The following is a 16,953-nucleotide window of genomic DNA, read 5'->3' as shown; positions in this document are numbered from 1 at the left end:
TTTTCCCTGGGGACAGGAGCAGACATGACACAAGGAGAAAAAAATTCCAGTTCATTCCTTTCAGGCTGTTAACCCTTGTGATGGATTGGCCCATCATGCAGGGCTTTCACTTACTGCTCATTGCTCTGGGATGCTCAGGATTTACTGCCTTTATCAGTGTGAGTCTGCAGCTCAGAGGGTGGAAGGACTCTGCTTTATCTATAGCCCCCAACCAGCCCCAGGCAAGGGAACCTGGAGGTAGCCAGAAGATGAAGACAGAGAAGAACAAAGATCACTGCCTGAGGCTCACTTGGGAACCTGGTTCTAAGGTCCTGTCCCAACCATGACAGCTCCCTCCTGCTTCCCCCATGCACAGACACTTCTGACCAAACCAATGTCCCACCAGGTAGTAAAAATCCTTCCCTTTCATTTTAAAGCCATTACTTGAAAGTGTAAAAACCCACAGACATCTGCCTCTAGACAGCACAGGACTGTGATGCAGCTTTTACAACCTCAGCACTCCCAGATGTGTGATTTCACCTGGAGGCCTGCATGGATGGAAGCACGACACGTTATTTCTACGGGGCCTTTCAAAGAAACAAGGACCCAGGCAAATATGCAGAGCACAAAGACCCAAATCAGTGGCCTCTGGCTGCCAAGGGGCAGCTTCTCAACATGGCATAGAGCAAACCTCAGTCTCTGGATGCCAGTAAGAGGGGCACATTCCCACTCTGGGTGGTAGGCTGAGGGAGGAGGACTCCCCCCATGGCAAGCACCACTGGCAAATTTCCATCCCTAGTGTCCAACAGGAGAAACTGAACTCATTCAAGCTCTCTGCTAGGGCAGGATGGAATGCCCTGTCTGTGCTGGGCCATTATCAGGAGGTTGTGCACTTCTGAAAGCAAGCAAGCAGGAGAAGTGGCCCTAAACCAATTTGTGCTGAAAGCCAAGAGACTGGGAATGTGGGATCCATTTCAAGGAGCACGAGGAGCAAGACAGCAGCAGAGAAGCAGCACAAAGTGACCATGCAGCTCTAATCCATCCCTGCACCTAACACCACCAAGATCTGCCAGCATCAGTGCTAGATTTGAGAATGGACACGAGTCTGTGCAAGTACATGTAAGGATGAGAGAGGGAACATGTGCCAGGGAATGGTAGAAGCAGGAAAGAAAGAGCCTTGTGAATCTACACACTGATGCAGAGACTTGGACCCACTGCTTCTCCCCAGGGCAGTGTTGATAACCAGAGCTGCAGAGCAGCTCCACAGGCAGCCTGGACCCTTTGCCTGCAGCTGGGCTGAACCTCTTTGGTCCCCAGGCTTCAGAGCAGCCACATGCAGGTCGAGGAGGGTTCAGGCATCCAGCTACCCAGATACACTCAGATTTAGGTTTTCTCTCTTCCCCAGTTACTATGGAAACTGGCAGATATAAGTAACTGATGAGGATCCTTTGCTTAAAAACCCTCATTCCCTCTGTCTCCTCCTCCCACCTCTACTCCTCCTCTATACAACAAACTCATCCAGATTTGGGAAATGGGGAATGCAGAGCAGTCCTCTGCTCACACAGAGCATGGCTGGGAGAGACATCACTCCCCAGGGATAAAGCCCAAGATCCCATCTCTTTGTGTCCCCCCAGCCAACGAGAGCAGCCTCCAGGGCTTTTAAAAGGCAGGGTTTTCAACAAGCACTGGCTCAGAGACTACATCCTCATTTGCAAGGCATGGTGGTATTAACTGTGATTTTGTTTGCCCAGTTTTAAGAGGCTGTGGTTAAACCTTACCAGTCTGAACTCTCTCTGGACACATATCCTGGAAGTGGAACTGCTGGAAAGGGTTTCGGGCTTTCTCCAGTCATCCTTAGACCTGCTGGCAGCCATCTACGTATCCACAGTCACAGCAAAGGCATTCCCCAGGGAGCATGGGTGCAGGTTGGGAGCAAGGCTGCAACTGGGAAGCTGTAATTCTGGCAGCTGTGGAGCTGCTACCCCATTACACACCAGAGGAAGTGAGTGCTCCTGCTGCCCAGGGAGCTGTGCTCTGGGGGCACAGTGGGCGAGATGGGGCTGCAGAGCAACTACCCTTATGCCAGTCTTCAACTGACGGCACCTCCTGCACTTAAACAGCCTTGCCTTTGCTGGAGAGCAGATTTCCAAACAGGGACATGCTTGTAGGGGGATACAGGGAGGGAAACTGAGGCAAGACACTCCTAGGGAAGCCTGTTTTCCACCTCTCTGTCTGACCTCAGTTACTCTCTGAAGAGTGCAAGAAACCCTACCAAAACATACCCTGTCTCAAGCAGGCACCCACAGCAATGGTGAGCAGGCTCAAGTTCTGATGCTTGGCTTGCCTGGCTCCTCCTGCTCCTCTCTCAGCACAGTTGTGGGGGCTGGTGAGACCCTACCCCTTCTTCTCCCAGTTAGCAGCTCCCATCCCTCCTGTGCTCCCGGAGTGTCAGGATTTGGGATTTTGGAGATGGGGCAGAGTTGCTAAGCAACAGTGCCAGGCTGTGCCTGGCTGAAGGCAGGACTGCTAATGCCATGTGACAGCACAGCCTTTAAAAGATAAATACATTTAAAAAGGCAGATATTTGCTGGGAGCAGAGCACTGAGCCCAGCTCTGCTGCTCCCTCAGTGAGAGCACAGCACCCACTGGAGCCCTGCTCAGTGCACAACACAGGCAGAAGGAGGGCTGAGCCATGCTGCTATGTGTGCCCCCCGACACATGGGGTCTGGTGACTGCAAACCAGAGCCACCTGAGTGCTCCTGCAAGTCAGCACAGTCTATGCCTGACCTTGTTAAGTAACTTTCTGCAGGGCTGCTTCTTTTGGCCCAAGGCTTGTTCTCAGAGCCTTCTTGAAGAACAATGTAAGGATACAGAAAGACTTCCCCATCCCCAAGGCCAGGGAAGCCTCTAACATCAGTCCATCTTTTAGGGTTGGTTTTTGGTTGTTTTCCTTTTCTTCTGCTTTTTAAACAGACTTCTTTCCCTTGCCTCAGCCCAACAAGTGAACAGCACACATGGAAACACAGGCACATAGGGAAGAAAGCTGGACAAGGGCTACTCCTTTGCACTGAACTAATCCAGTTCTTTCCAACAGCACTCTCCTTCTGGGTAAAGCAAAGGACATGCTTAAATCCTCTACCCCTGCAACTTAAGAAGTTCACTTCAAACTCAAAGAGCCGAGATGCCCAGCTGGCAACAACAGGAGTTTTCCCAGAGGACTCGCACAACTCAGGAGCAGCACCACCAATACAGCTTCTTTTGAACTTGGGCCTTTGTGGTGTTCTGCACAAGCCCTGGATACGAGGAAGTAAAATTTAATGACTATATTTTATGCTGTGGTAGCTGGAAACATCCCCACGCCATTCCCAGCAACAACTGAACGGTTCTGAGCATCCAGCCAAGAGCTGCATTAAAACACCAAATGCATTTGCAGACTCTGATCTAGTGGGGAGGCACTCTGGTCAATATTATGACAGCACACTCATTTCCAAGACATGGAATATACACGAGTTCTATAATTTATTAAATGATCAGGTTACTAGATTTGCACATCCAGAATAAGATCATACCAGAGAAGCTTGTGTATGATTATCCCTCGGGTTCCAGCAAGAATATCCAATTTCTCTTTGTTCTAGCATTAGCAAATTACTTGGGGAACCAAAGTGACCGCTGCGTTCCAATAAAGCCAGAATGAATTCCAAACACTAATAACTGTTGTTTCACACCAAACTGTGGGGCAGAACAAGCAAACCCAAAGCTCTTAGAGCTACTGAAGAGCACAGCAACTAATTGCCCCTCCTGTCAGCTCATCCTCTTTCACTGCATGGGTTTGGGTAAGCAGGATTTAGAGAAAGGAAAACATTAAGTTAATCTGGTTTGTGTACTTTAACTTAACGTAACAGTCCTTTCAGATTCAATCAGACTTAGCATGTGCAAACAGGCAAAGCGAGCTCTAACGCGTGCTCAGATGCAGGGGAAACCTCACTTGGCACAGTGACACCAACTGCACCCAGATTATTGGAGATATAACAGTCTAGGGATCTATTTTCATGCACTAGATTCTTTTATTTTCATTAAGCCCACCCCAATTCAATTAACTTAGCACTGGATTCATAAGAGATGAGCATGTTTGGATAGAGCCCTGACCTTGTGTTTCCATTAGAAGTTCTATTTCTGAAGATGGTTTGCTCCATGGAACTATCACAACCTCGTCCTAAGAGGCAGGCACATGAAAGAGCTCCAGTGAATTCAAGATGTACAGTGCATCCTAAGTGCACCCTGACCCCATGATATACAACTCCAGAGAGACTTGTTCCTCCAAAGCCATCCAGCTCCAACCCTAAAGAACAGCCTCAGACCACTGCCAGCTCTCACTGGTGGGAACCTGAGTCCCAGTAAGCACTCCTCTCTCACTGAGTCACTGGGAACTGTGGGAATACCTTCAAGGGTTCAGGATTTGCTTTCTGTTTGGAAACCAAAATGCTGGAGGTTGGGATCAAGAGTGGAGAGCCCTCACCATTGAAAGGCCCCAGAGCCTGGTACCTTAGGCTTCAGCCTGCAGCAGCCAAGGTTTTCTGGTTGTTCTGTGCCCTGCTACAGGGTGAGCTGCCAGGGACTGGAGCTTTCTCTGCCACCCTCATTGCAAACCACCAAAGCTTGAGTCAACCCTATTTGGCTCGGCTTGCGGGCACAGGATGGATCTTTTACCTGCAAAGGCCTGGGAGCACTGATTCACAGACAAGCATCTCCACTGATGGACTGTGTTTATCTCCTTTTTGCTTGAAGGAACAAAGGAAGGAATCTGGGCAAAAGCCTGCAGTACACACAGGAGGTGCTGTAAGGTGACTGCTGCACCGTGACAGACAGCTCTGGGTGCACATGAAACACACAAGCTGCTTTTTTTTGACAGCTAAAATCCCTGTTCCAAGCCCCTTTCACTTTGGTCTAAAGAAAAAGGAATTCAAATTCCAGTTTCTCCATTGAATAAATCAGCATCCCCCGTTCAGCTGCTCAGCAGGGCCTCCTGCGTGTCTACACGTAACTTCAGCCCCACTTATCACGTGGCACACGAACAGCACAGATCTGAGCACTCAGGAAAGCAAAGGCTCTTTACAGTTAGAAAAGCAGGCACTGAGGGTGCAGGGACCACACTTCTGCTCAGCCCTCAGCCCAGGAGCAGACACATGTCGCCTGGCACTCTGTCTATCCATCACCTGCGGCTGCCACGCAGCTCTGTTGCAGTGGCTGGCAGAGCTGCAACCAGGGCACATCAGCTGGGAGCAGAGGTATTTTCAGCTCCCAGCTTAATTCACGTCACTGAGCTGGAATCAGACTGAAGCATGAATGGTGTGCTGCGTCCTCGAGCCTCGACTCGCCACCAAGTGGGTGGGCTCACGCGCAGCATGAATTAGTTATCCCAGCGGATACGAGAGCAGGGATAACGACTCGCACGGTGGCTGCACACCTCTGCAGAGCTGGCAGTGCTTGGAAGCTCTCTGCCCGTGCTGAAGGGCTGCAAAAACCCAGTGTCTCCCAAGGTCTAGTCAGGAGCCATTGAAATCTGCAGGCTTTGTTCTGCGCAGCTCTGCCACGGCAGCCCTTGTGTGCACCTTGTTTTATGTGCTGATGGGAGAGCTGCACGTGGTGGTATTTCATCAGTGAACAACAGAACTGCCACCAGCCCAAGTTGAGAGCTTTATTCTGGTTAAGCATCTCCTACGAGACAGTCTTTTGAAAATGAACCAGTCTTTCCTCCACAAAGATGAAAGATTTTATACCCAGTTACTATTCTGGGAAGAAAGGAGATGTCTTAAGACTATTTTCACTGGATTTAAGTGATCAAGACTGTGAATCTTGAAAGACTATTGCCCTACTGCAGCACACGGCCAGACACGCATCCTTGCTCTGGTATAAACTTGCAGCAAGATGGATTCAACTGTCAACACAGCTCAACCAGGTTGTCTGTGCCTCTGCCCTGCTGTGCACCACCAGCCACCTGCCACACTGAGAAGTCTCCATCCCTGAGGATGCTGGGAGCCCAGCACTCCATGGGGTTTGGGGTGATCCCTTTTCAGGCAGGGTTTGATGCTCTTAGGATGGTCCGTACTAGGGGAGGTTACACTTACATGAAATCAAGGTAAGCAGCAGACTCAGGCAGGGTTGCACTAGGGACTAAGACAAAGCACACAAGACCTTCCTAATTTTCCCTCCTGCAAGGTATTGGCCTGCTCTGTGCCAAAGCCCAGGTGGTCAAGGAAGGAAATGGACACGTAGCTGCAAAAGGGAGGAGATGTCTGCAGCGGAAACACAAACCCAAAAGCCTCAGCAGATGGAAGTGTTTGAAATCTGTTTATGAGACATGACCCACTTTCTCTCATACATAAGCCAGAGAGGCTGGCAGGTCCTGCACGCCCCCGAGCATCCCGAGTGATGGACTGTGCTCAGGAGAGGCACTGCATCCAGGGCTCTTGCTAAAGCACTGAGAGAAGCCTCTTCCCACCTGAGTCCTGGCAATGGCTGCGGATAGCACTGCAGAGAAACCACCCGGCATTCCTGTGCTCTCCCTGCGAGCTAGTAACACATTCTCCACTGAGCATCACCAGTTCAGGCAGGCCTGGGCAAACAGCCTGGTCTTGAGCAGGCAAACCCTCCCCAGATGGTCTCAGAGGGAGAAGGGGGCTCAGGCCAGGCTGCAGGATCACAGTGCTCATCTTCCCAGCCATGCACACCCCCTTCTCTCCCTCTCAGTTACACCCTCCACTAGCCAGCACTGCAAGAGCCCAGTGCCAAACACTGCAAGTCACCAACAATTCTGATTTGAGATCCAAAGAGCCTCAGAGGGCACAGGCAGAGCATGGCTGGGGCAGGAGGCACTACCAGCAGCTGCACTGCGGTGCAGGGGAGAAGCTATGCCAAGCTCGTCAGGACTGGGGGAGGCGCAGAGGTTGTTCTCATTTGAAACCCCACAGTGAAATCAAGTCATAAGGTCCTCCAACAGCTGCTATTTTTTCCCCTCTCCCAGGCTCCATCTTTTATATTCCAAAATAGTAATAATTACGAGTACAAAGAGACCCATAGTTTCTGTCTGCAACTGAAGCAAGAGGATATTTATCGTGTAATAGACAGGAGCAAATGAAAAGGTTACGGGGTTTGCAATCAATAGGGACAGGTTTTTTTCCTCTGTGATACAGAGCAGCTTTTGGTAGAATCACTTGGCTCCTGCCCAGAACCTCTTGAACAGGAACAAAGCTGCTACACTGGCCCCATTCCACTTTTTTACACTCCCTCATCCTTCAGCAGTAGTAAGGTCATACGTACAAGCAGGATGATCAGAGGCAACTAAACAGCTAAGCACAGGGGTGAACAGGACAGAGTATGATCAAAACACATCAATATATCAGCTGACAACAGCAGACCAAAGCTCTTCTTGTCCTCCATACATGTCAAACCATTTTCTAGTCTTTCACAACAGAAAGAACAAAGCAGATGCTAAAAGGTGAAGTGACTGGCCCAGGATTATGCAGCAGGTTAAAGTCAGGGCTGGAACACACAGCAGCAGGACAGGACTGCTGAACAGCCCCAGCACCATATTCAGGCCTATTTAAATGAGCAGCTTTGCAGGGAAGCAAAGTATAAATGAGGAAACAAAAATACAAGGGTCCAGAATGAAAGGGAAAAAGAGGCAGGTAAAATCTAAAACCAGCATCTAAAGGACATCTAAAAGGATTTTAGATATTCATTTATAGGGACCCAGCTAAAGTTTTTGCCTGAAACAAGCCCTAGGATCCAAGGCTGTTCTCTTCATAAGCCAAAGCTGTTCTGTTCAGAAGTGCAATACCCAACTATCCATTAGCCATAGCTATTAACAAGGTGATGTCTAGTGACCACATATCAAAAGTGCTCCCAGCATGGCAGAATTAAGCTACTCACCAGCATTCAGGTGACAGTCTTTAATCTGGAACTGAAGCTCGTTTTCATTTGGAATATCCTTCCATGTCGCAAGGAAGACCTGGCGCTCTAGAAACAAGACAGACAATGAGCCCTCCTGGATCCTCACAGGACTGGAGCATTCATTAATTCACCATAGAATGTTACAAGGTAGACACACAAAAAGAGATTTTGGTCACATTTTGTCCTGTCATGGAAAGGTCCAGAATTTGCTCCTATAACAACCTCAGTCTCACTGTAAGAGCAGCAAAGCTTGGATGGATTTTGAAACCCTCAAAGCAGAGGCAGTCTTTACCATATGAACTGTGTATGAACAAGGAACAGACAGGGTTTGACAAAAAGAAAGGAGACGCACACATTTAGGATGACATCAGTGAAAGCTGCTTTTTCCCCAGCCACTTCAAACAACTTAATATAGGTGATGAGGAATACATTCATTATAGTGGAAGTGGTATGGAGGCAAATTCTAGACCCATTTAAGTGGATCAAAACCTCAACGCCCCAAACCATAAAAGCCCAAAACAAAACAAACACCCTCAAGGAAAATAGATTCACCCCTTATTTGGTAGACAGAACCAGAGCAGAGGACCCAGAGCAGAGTTCCTGTGACTACTGGAGCTGCAGCACAATGGGGCCAGGCTACCAAACCAGATCAATTCAGGCTGCTGAGAAGCACTAGTATGAAGGTCATGGCCAAGCACACATGAATCTCAGCTAGCCAGGCGCTGCAAGCACAGTCTGGCTGGAGGATGCTGACCACAGATCTAAAGGCACTCACCCATTTTGCCATCCTCTACAAAAAGCACGTTGAGAGGAATTAAGCAGCTGAAGTAAAAGACGTCAATGTTGTTTTTCACAGCCACCTGTTACAGAAGGAAACAAGGGGTTAATGTGGCTCTGTCAGCTGGAAGTCCAAAGGGATCCCAAGATTTCGAGCAGCCTCATCGCCTTCCCATGCACCCTGCAGTGCTCTCTTCTCAGCAGAGGCCAGCTCTGAACGTTGAGATTATCTGGAGAGATGTTATTGAGCTTCTGGTTAGTTTCAGACAAGGCTCAGTCCCACCACTCTGCTCACCCCATTTTCACTAAAAGCTGCTCAATCCTCTCCTGTGAGCTTCTCAGCACGCTGCTTCACAGCCAACTGCACTGATGGAGTCACAGCCAGCACCCCTGCTCTTTCCTGCTCTTCTTCAGCCTCTCCTTCCCTGTGCTTCTTCCACCTCTGAGGTATGTTCATACCCCTCAGCTGCACACAGCTACTATCATGTCTGTCATACTGCACATGAGCTTCCCCACCACCCTCTTTGCCACCTCACTCTTGCAAGTCCCCTGCTCCAATCCCCTATGTATTCTTTATTTTCACCCCCATTTCTTCATTTTCCACCTCCTTGATTAGTCTTGTCTCAGTCCACACTTTCCAGAGAGCTTGAAGTGGGTCCACTGCCTGCACCTTCCTTGCAGCATCTCCTAAGTCTCCTGCCTTTACATTAGTGAAAGTGATGCAGTGAACGCGTGCTGGGTGTTGATTCCTGGAAGAAAGCCCTGCTACAGAGCAATCAGGGCAGGTAAAAAAAGATCACTTGACAGAAGACTTAATTCTCAGTGTCACTGAACTCCACCAGCCAGGGAGATTCACTGGAATGCCTTTTATCACACATGCTTGCCAAGTTACCCACTAATCTCTCCTAAAACAGAGAGCAACCTTACGTTCACTTTTCCCCAGGCTGAGAGCTGATGGTTCAGCAGGAGCAGACTGGAGGTCTGAGAAAGTGCACTGTCATAATATAGCACAGGAAAAGGGAGCTCTGGGCTTTATTTCTATGCCTCTCACGCTCTCCTCACATCCTCCCACACAGCCATAGCCTGCCATGGGAATAGAGTTCAGCAAACACCTGCCATTGCTTGCAATGAGTGAAACTTCGCCTGTAAGAGACTGAGAATGGAAGTTGTGTGGGGAGCCCTGAATTTCAGGAGCTGTTTGAGCTCTTACTTCCTTTGAAAAACCCCAGAAGGAGTTCTCCAACTTGTCAGCCAGCTGAAACACAAACCACACCATGCTAAATGCTGAGCCAAAGAAATAAATCTGCTGCTACAAAAGAGGTGTGCCAAGACAAACTCCAGTCACATTAATAATTACATATATTAGTGCCCTGCTGAGAAATTCTATTATCTATAGGAGCAGGTTTAGAAAGACATCCCCAAATGTCTGTAAAACCAGCTGCAGATAGAGAAGGGAGGGGAATAAACCAGGGAATTCAAACCCAAGTCAGCTGATTAGACATGCATGCAAGCCAGAGGATAAGTGGTAGGAGATCAAGCTCCTGAACAAACCCTTATAGCACTTGGGAAGGCCCCTGAAGGACAAAGAACAGCAGAAAGGCAGTTGTGATAGTCTGTGGGGCTCCTGCTTTCAGCCATCACTAAAGGTAGTAGCTTATATTTAATTCCCCCAGTGCAAACCAGCTTAAGGAGGGATTAATTTAAAGCCCTCTAAAACCATGTAAATGATGGAGCAACCTAGGAAAAAAAAAGGGAAACTGTTCTCTGAAACAGGGAGCTGTAATGTGCTTTGACTGCTGGAGTTGTACCTGCAAGTTGGAGTGTCCAGTGTTTGAGCTATAGGCTCCAAAGCCAGAGGGGTAAAAGCAGATTTGGTGGATGGACTTAAGTGATTCACCTCTGCAAAATGTGATCAGACAGGGTGAGCAGCCAAAAATGCACCTCTCAGTCTGGGAGGGGAGGGCTGGGGGAGGCAGCAGTGTAGCCATTCCATAGCTATGCTCAGATGTAAGGCATGGAGATGAGCCAGAAGAGGGAAAACCTAGGCTAAACACCTGGAAAAACTCAGTAGTGAGAATTACTAAGCAGCACAAAATACTCTTGAGGAAGAGAGGAGCTCCAGTACTTGGAGTATTTAAAATCAACCTTGACAATGCTCTCAGTAAGAGGATCTGTAGAAAAACAACAAAGCATAGCAGGCACTACACTGTGTGACCCAAGATCTTTTCCAACTCTGATTTAATGATTAATTGCCTTGCCTTAGAATTAGCTTTTGTAGCTAATTGTTGTTGCCATACAACAGCAGTTTCTTACAAGAGGGGCTGGAAAGCAGAGCTTTCTCTTCAGTCACGGTTCTAGAGGCACACTCCAAATTAATATGCTAACCCTGTCCCTGCAGTTATAAGGATGCTATAAAAAGGTATCTGCTGACCTGCTTCTCAACTCTGCAGAAACATACTGAGTAAGCTGCTTTGGCTATACTCTGGAGAGCTACCCAATTAAGATGCTCTGAAATGCAATTTCTCCCCAGCAAAGAAAAGCAAGCCACATGCCAGCCTTCCTCCCAGACTGCATCATCACTGGGTTCAGGAATGACATCACGTGTCACCTTGCAAGTGTCTGTAATGATGCAGAAGCCAGCTGTGACAAATAACACTTGCAAACGGGAAAGGGAAAAGCTACAGCCTCCTTAAACCTACAGCACTAGGACAAAACTAGTAAGCTTTTCGTTCACCACCACGTACTGCCCCTCAACAGCCAGGCATGCACTGTTAATTCTGTGATCCCCAAGACAAAGCACCTGCAGATACCTGGATGGGCAAACTTGCAGCAAGGGGAAAGCTAAGAGGCCCTACCAGCTGGTAACAGTTTACCAAGGTCATGCTTTAACCTCTGCACTGTCACATGGGGAGCATCCAAGGCCATCTGAGAGGCTACAAAAGCACCTGCAGGCAGACAGCACATCCACAGCACTGCCTGTGAGAAACTGAGTAGCTAATAACAGTGACTTGCCAAAAAAATCAGTGCTGAGACAATCAATGGCATTTCAAGTGATACCAGTAGCCGAGACCTCTCTCCAGGTTGGACTTCTTGTAAGGAACCTCCACTTGCATTCAATAAACCCTCCAGTCCAGACTAACTTTGCCTGTCTCTGCAGCATTAACCTGCTGACCTGGCCATGAACTATTAAATCTTTAGCTTGACCTTCAGCTTCAGACATTTGAGAGCTGAAACGGAAGCATTTCCAACAAAAATGGCTTTCCATCTGTGAGCCTTCTGAACGGAGGAACAAAATATTACTACCTTGTGAATTTAGTCATGCAGACTACAAAGCTGCTGAGGGATAAAAGTCAAAAGGTGCCAGATTTTCATGTGATGCTTCACTGTTAAAGAGGTGTGAGCACCGGGTTCCCAATCACTCACATCTTGTTCATGATCTGCCTAGAGGAAGCAGCACTTCTAGAAATAATCCCTGGGACACACTTGCTCATCTTGCAGCATGAGCACCCTTCTGTTGTCCTTTCTTGCGGTGCAACCCTCCGATAGCCAACACATGGTATTTTGGGGTAGAGGTACCTCATGAGTTATTTTCTTCAACAGTGTGGGTTTCTGATGCTTTAAATCCCAGACTTCAGCATAAGAAGTGACTTTCAAAGTCAAGTCTGAAAGCAACACAGATGCTTTCCATCACCAGCAAGCACACAACATACCCACTTGGAATCCCATTAGCACCTACACTAAATTAAGGATTTACTTCAAGTTGGGTTTTGCTTTGGAGCCTGGTAACAGCCAAACTGTTAAGGAAAGAACAACTCTCCTCTGCAGAGACTTTTCTACCTCTGCTAGCACAAAGGCATGGTTTATTCTGTGACAGTTTGCTGTTCTGGCTGTCAGATGCCCCCAGGGAGTGCTAGCTACTTCAGTTTGTTTGACTGGTAGATTCCTCAGGATCCAGGGGGTGCTTGACAGTCGCTGCTCTACCTAAAGGCAGGAGTGTTAAGCCTGGGCAGTGGTGCTGTGTACAGACAGCAAGGGTGGGTGCTGAGCCTGCCATCTCCAGGCATGCTGCTTACGTCAATGGTCAGGGAACACTGAGTTACTGGGAGGGTTATGCTCCCATGTGTGCCTGGCTGTACTCGAGGTTCAAAATGTACACTCTTATCAAATGTGCTGCACCATGTGGCAGACCTACCCTTCAGCAGCAAGCTAACAGCCTTCCACAGCTGAGCTAGGAACTGGCCGCAGATGCCAAGCTGTGATCCAAGTCCTTCATTCAGGGTGCTCCCAAGAGGGCTCTCTGCTGGAATCAGACCCTTACAAGTAGAGCCTGTTAAAAAGCAACCTAGGCAACAAACCCAAGAAAACACCTTCCACATCTAGCTACCCAAGGCTGCTCTGTGGTGGTTGGTGCAGTCATTCTGACTCCACTCACACACAGGCTGATAGTGTGCCATTTATTAAGTAGGCTCTGAAGGGAGAACATCTGCTGGCTGGACTCACTGCTCACGCCTGTTCTCAGCCTTGCTTTTATGGAGAGATGACTGTGTGGAATCTGTTTCCAAGTACTGAGAGCTCTGTATTTGTGACCTGAGGTACATTAACACTTCTGATGAATGAAAGCTCCAGGGGTTCTGCATTGCAAGTGAAACACTGAAGAGTGGAGGAGCACAGGTGATGAGTTACAGCAGAACTGAGCATGGAAGAGGAAATAGGATATTGCAACAGCAAGACTGATCTTTTCTCAATGAAGAAACTGCAACTTCATCTGCCTTTATAAAAGGTTTTGCCAACCTCACTGGAAGAAATAAGTGTTCACACTGCTAGCAGCAAGGGAGAGGTCTGTGTATCCAAGTGTCACTTTGGAGGAAAAAGTGCAGCTGGCAGATCCTTCCCTTTCAATACTCACCAGATCATTTTACAGGCATTTTGGAAAACTGAAGCTCTGCTTCCTTCAGTTGCATGCTCAGTAGCTGCAACAAAGAGCCCTGCCAGTTGACAGCAGGTAATGCTGGGGAATGTAACACATTGATTGTCAGTTCTGAATGTGGATCCCAAGAGAATGGCAATGCTCCAGGCTCAGACTCGACACTGCTCTGGGAGTCCCTGAGGCTTGTTTTCAATTGTATTGTCTCCTGCAAGTGGTTACCACCTCACAGAATTGATTATCGTATTTGTGCCATGACAGGCCAGGCCTGAGCTCTGAAGCTCTCACAACAGGCTGGGTCCTCACCCATTTCCAGGGTCAAGGGAGCAATTCCCATGTACCCAAATGAACAAATCGGGTATTCTGATTTCACAATCCTTGAAAGACCATTTATTAGGAGCAGAGGTTTTCTTTAGCATAGAAAGGCTCTCATCCCAGGCATTTTCTTATTCCAAATTTGACTCAAAGTATCTGGAAGGAGTTAATGCTCCTCACCAATGCAAATGCCTATTTCAGAACCCATTTTCCTCCTTGCCACCATGTGTGTGAGAGCTCAAGGTCTCAAAGATACCTCACCCACCGCATCTGTTTCACTAGGTACAACCCTGACTACATGTCATCAGAGGGGTATCACTGCTTTGATTGTCAAAAGGCAACTACAGGACCCTGTACAACTAATAGTCATCTCCTTGGCTATCAGATACAGAGCTCAATGCAGCCTCTTGTACACCTCGGGCAAGAACTTGTTATCATTTACTAGCGCTGCGCTCTGCAGAGACAGCTCTGGGCAGGGGAACCACAGCACCTACAAGTGCCAAGTAGCCTCTGAAGGGCTGACAGGGCACTGCAAGAGCATCCCCAAGCAGAAGTTAGCAGTGCACAAATAACTAAGTCAGATTTTCTTTAGCAACAGGTGCACTCCAAAGGCATCCATCAGCAGCTTTTAAATCTGCAAGAGGCAAAAAATGATGAGCCAGAAAGCAGAGGCTGGAGTCCATTCAGCCCCCTACAGTGCTCTGTCCAGTCTAACTCTACCCTCTGAATAAATCATTGCTTGATTGGGGCTTGAATCTGAGTTAACAGGTCCAGAAAATTATCATCTCTACTTTAGGATGGGAGGGAGAAGCCTGGCATTCAGCCTCACAAGATGCAAGGTGACTGGTGAACAGAAGACTTCAGTTATATTTTACCCAAGAAAGCCTCTGAAGATATTTCAGTCTTCCTCATCTTCTTGTAAAATGGCGCTTTGTTAACTTGCCACATATTTCAGTCTCTTTCCATGATTACAAATGTTAAGATTAAACCAGCTGTATTGGGCAAAAGAGTAGAAATGGTAATAAAAATAACCCGAACAAGACTTGAATTCATTACTTTTGAAATAGTTGCCTAAGGACGTACAACTAGGCTTTGAAGTTTCTAATTTACATGACAAAAGTTGAAAGCTATCAGTTTAGTTACTTCAGGAGTTATTTTTCTTGTTACTAGAACAACAAAAACCCCACCAGAACAGATGAACATAAGGTCCTGAGGTTCAAACCAGCCCTGCATCTACTTCAATGTTCCCCAGCTCAGAAAAACCACATTAAGCAAATTCAACTTGATGAGTGTTTTGGTTCTTCAATGAATACAGGAACATTTGTATTCTCTACTCCTATATTATGCTATAAATTGTTCCCTAAGTAGGTCACCAAAACGATTTCTGAATGTTTTAAGATAGATAATTCCTACGTGAACTCACAAAACAAAACCAGAGCCTTGGCTGTCAGGGCAATGACAGATCTCCATCAAGCCCACTGCTGTCAAAAAAGTAAGGGGAGTGCTCTTTTTAACTTGGCATCTGCTATCATGATTCAACTCTTTGCAGAGAAATATACTATTACTCCATATGGCAGCTTCCCCAATTGTAAAAGGGCAGCCAACTTCTATGGCAATGAGAGAGCTAGCAAATTTGCAACGAAGTCTGGCACTAATGAATGCTCTGCTGTCTCAATATAAGGTAGTTGGAGGTTTCCTCGCATGTTTTTTCTTTGCTTTGTTCTAGCAGAAGATGCTGCTGCAAGAAACAAACTGTGTTCTGATTCCTTTGGAGACTGACTAATCCAAATACTCCACTTCCTTCCTGATCAAAGGAAGCAGCAACTTGAGAGTGCCTCTGTGAGAGTCCCCAGCGTTATGGGAGATGACAACTGTCACCTCCTAGAGCCTTCCAAACTTCCTTCAGAGCAGGAGGTAGACTTTACCACGTCTGACCCAAATGCAGTAATACAGACTCATCCTCATGACCTGGATACAGAGGGAATCCAGCTTTTCCACAAGCTGGAAGGGCCCTCTGTGGAAGACAAGCACATGTAATTCATACACTGTCCACATGCTCCATCGCATGACTGAGCTCAGAGCCTGAGTGTAGGACTGCTCGTTTGAGCGCCAGAGAAGCTATTTTGAGCTGTTTGCCCAAAGACTCATCAATAAGTCATAAGCCCCAGAATGGAAGTCAAAAGAAGGGAAAAAAAACCCAGTTGCTCAAGCAGAATAAATAGTAACTTCATTGCATTCTCTTAATCTAAAAAGAGAATGAGCTACTTCAAACTATTCCCCTCTATGGGCTGCTACGCTACAGGAACACAACTGAGTTCCATCTCCTGGAGACTGGAGGCAAGTGAGGCGTGCTACAGAGCAAGTTAACCACATCTTTGGAATACTGGGAAAACCATCCTGGAGGACCCAGCTACACAGAGAAGAGGCAGGAGTCCCTCACTGAGCTCCATTCCACAGTGGCTGCACACGGGAGGTAGAACTGTCTGCCTGAGAAGTACTTCAAGACCAACACCCTTGAGGCACATCAGGACTGCTGGAGACAATCTCTGGTCAAAACCAGAGGGGAGCATCTTCCTGGATCTGGTGTGGGTTTATTTATCAGATTGGCAGCCCAGTCTGATAAAAAGCCTCATCTAGGGAATGCTGCCCCTGACATGCAGCAACAGCCTCATTAATGAAACATTAGCTGCTCACGTCATTTCTCCTCTGCCTTTCCTGGAACATCTTGTTTGCCTTGGATTAAGCTATCTGGGGCAGGGATGTGCCAATTTCTTTGTAAAGCACCCTCAAGTTAAGAGCACTAAAGAAGTATTAATCACTCAGGAGTTGCCATCTTTCCTGCAATTCCTTTAATTGCCTCAATTCTTGGTGACAGCTCTTGCTGCCTCCTCCACCCCAGGCATGCACTTTCTCTGTTCAGACCAGTTCATAAGTCTGCCTAGTTACCCTACACACATGGTATTTTGTTCCTAGAGTCTTACCACATTGTGTTGGGCTGAACAAGCTGG

At 47.6% G+C, this 16,953-nt stretch overlaps 1 protein-coding gene across 3 annotated transcripts in view; it reads right to left on the bottom strand.

The window, feature by feature from the left end:
• The window catches only part of AP2B1 (adaptor related protein complex 2 subunit beta 1), a 78,875-nt gene that overhangs the window by 3,500 nt on the left and 58,422 nt on the right, over positions 1-16,953 (bottom strand). For all 3 annotated transcript variants that reach the window (XM_062614876.1, XM_062614878.1, XM_062614877.1), the window contains 2 exons: positions 8,705-8,789; positions 7,909-7,995 (listed from right to left, as the gene is read on the bottom strand). In XM_062614876.1, coding sequence (XP_062470860.1) covers positions 7,909-7,995; positions 8,705-8,789 — 172 coding nt within the window. The remainder of the gene's footprint in view (positions 1-7,908; positions 7,996-8,704; positions 8,790-16,953) is intronic.

Source organism: Pezoporus occidentalis, unplaced genomic scaffold (genome assembly GCF_034315485.1).
Source record: "Pezoporus occidentalis ecotype Australia unplaced genomic scaffold, CSIRO_AGI_Poc_V1 ctg179, whole genome shotgun sequence".
NCBI lineage: Eukaryota > Metazoa > Chordata > Aves > Psittaciformes > Psittacidae > Pezoporus > Pezoporus occidentalis.
The sequence above is the reverse complement of the archived record's forward strand: the minus strand, read 5'-3'. Positions and strand labels throughout refer to the sequence as shown.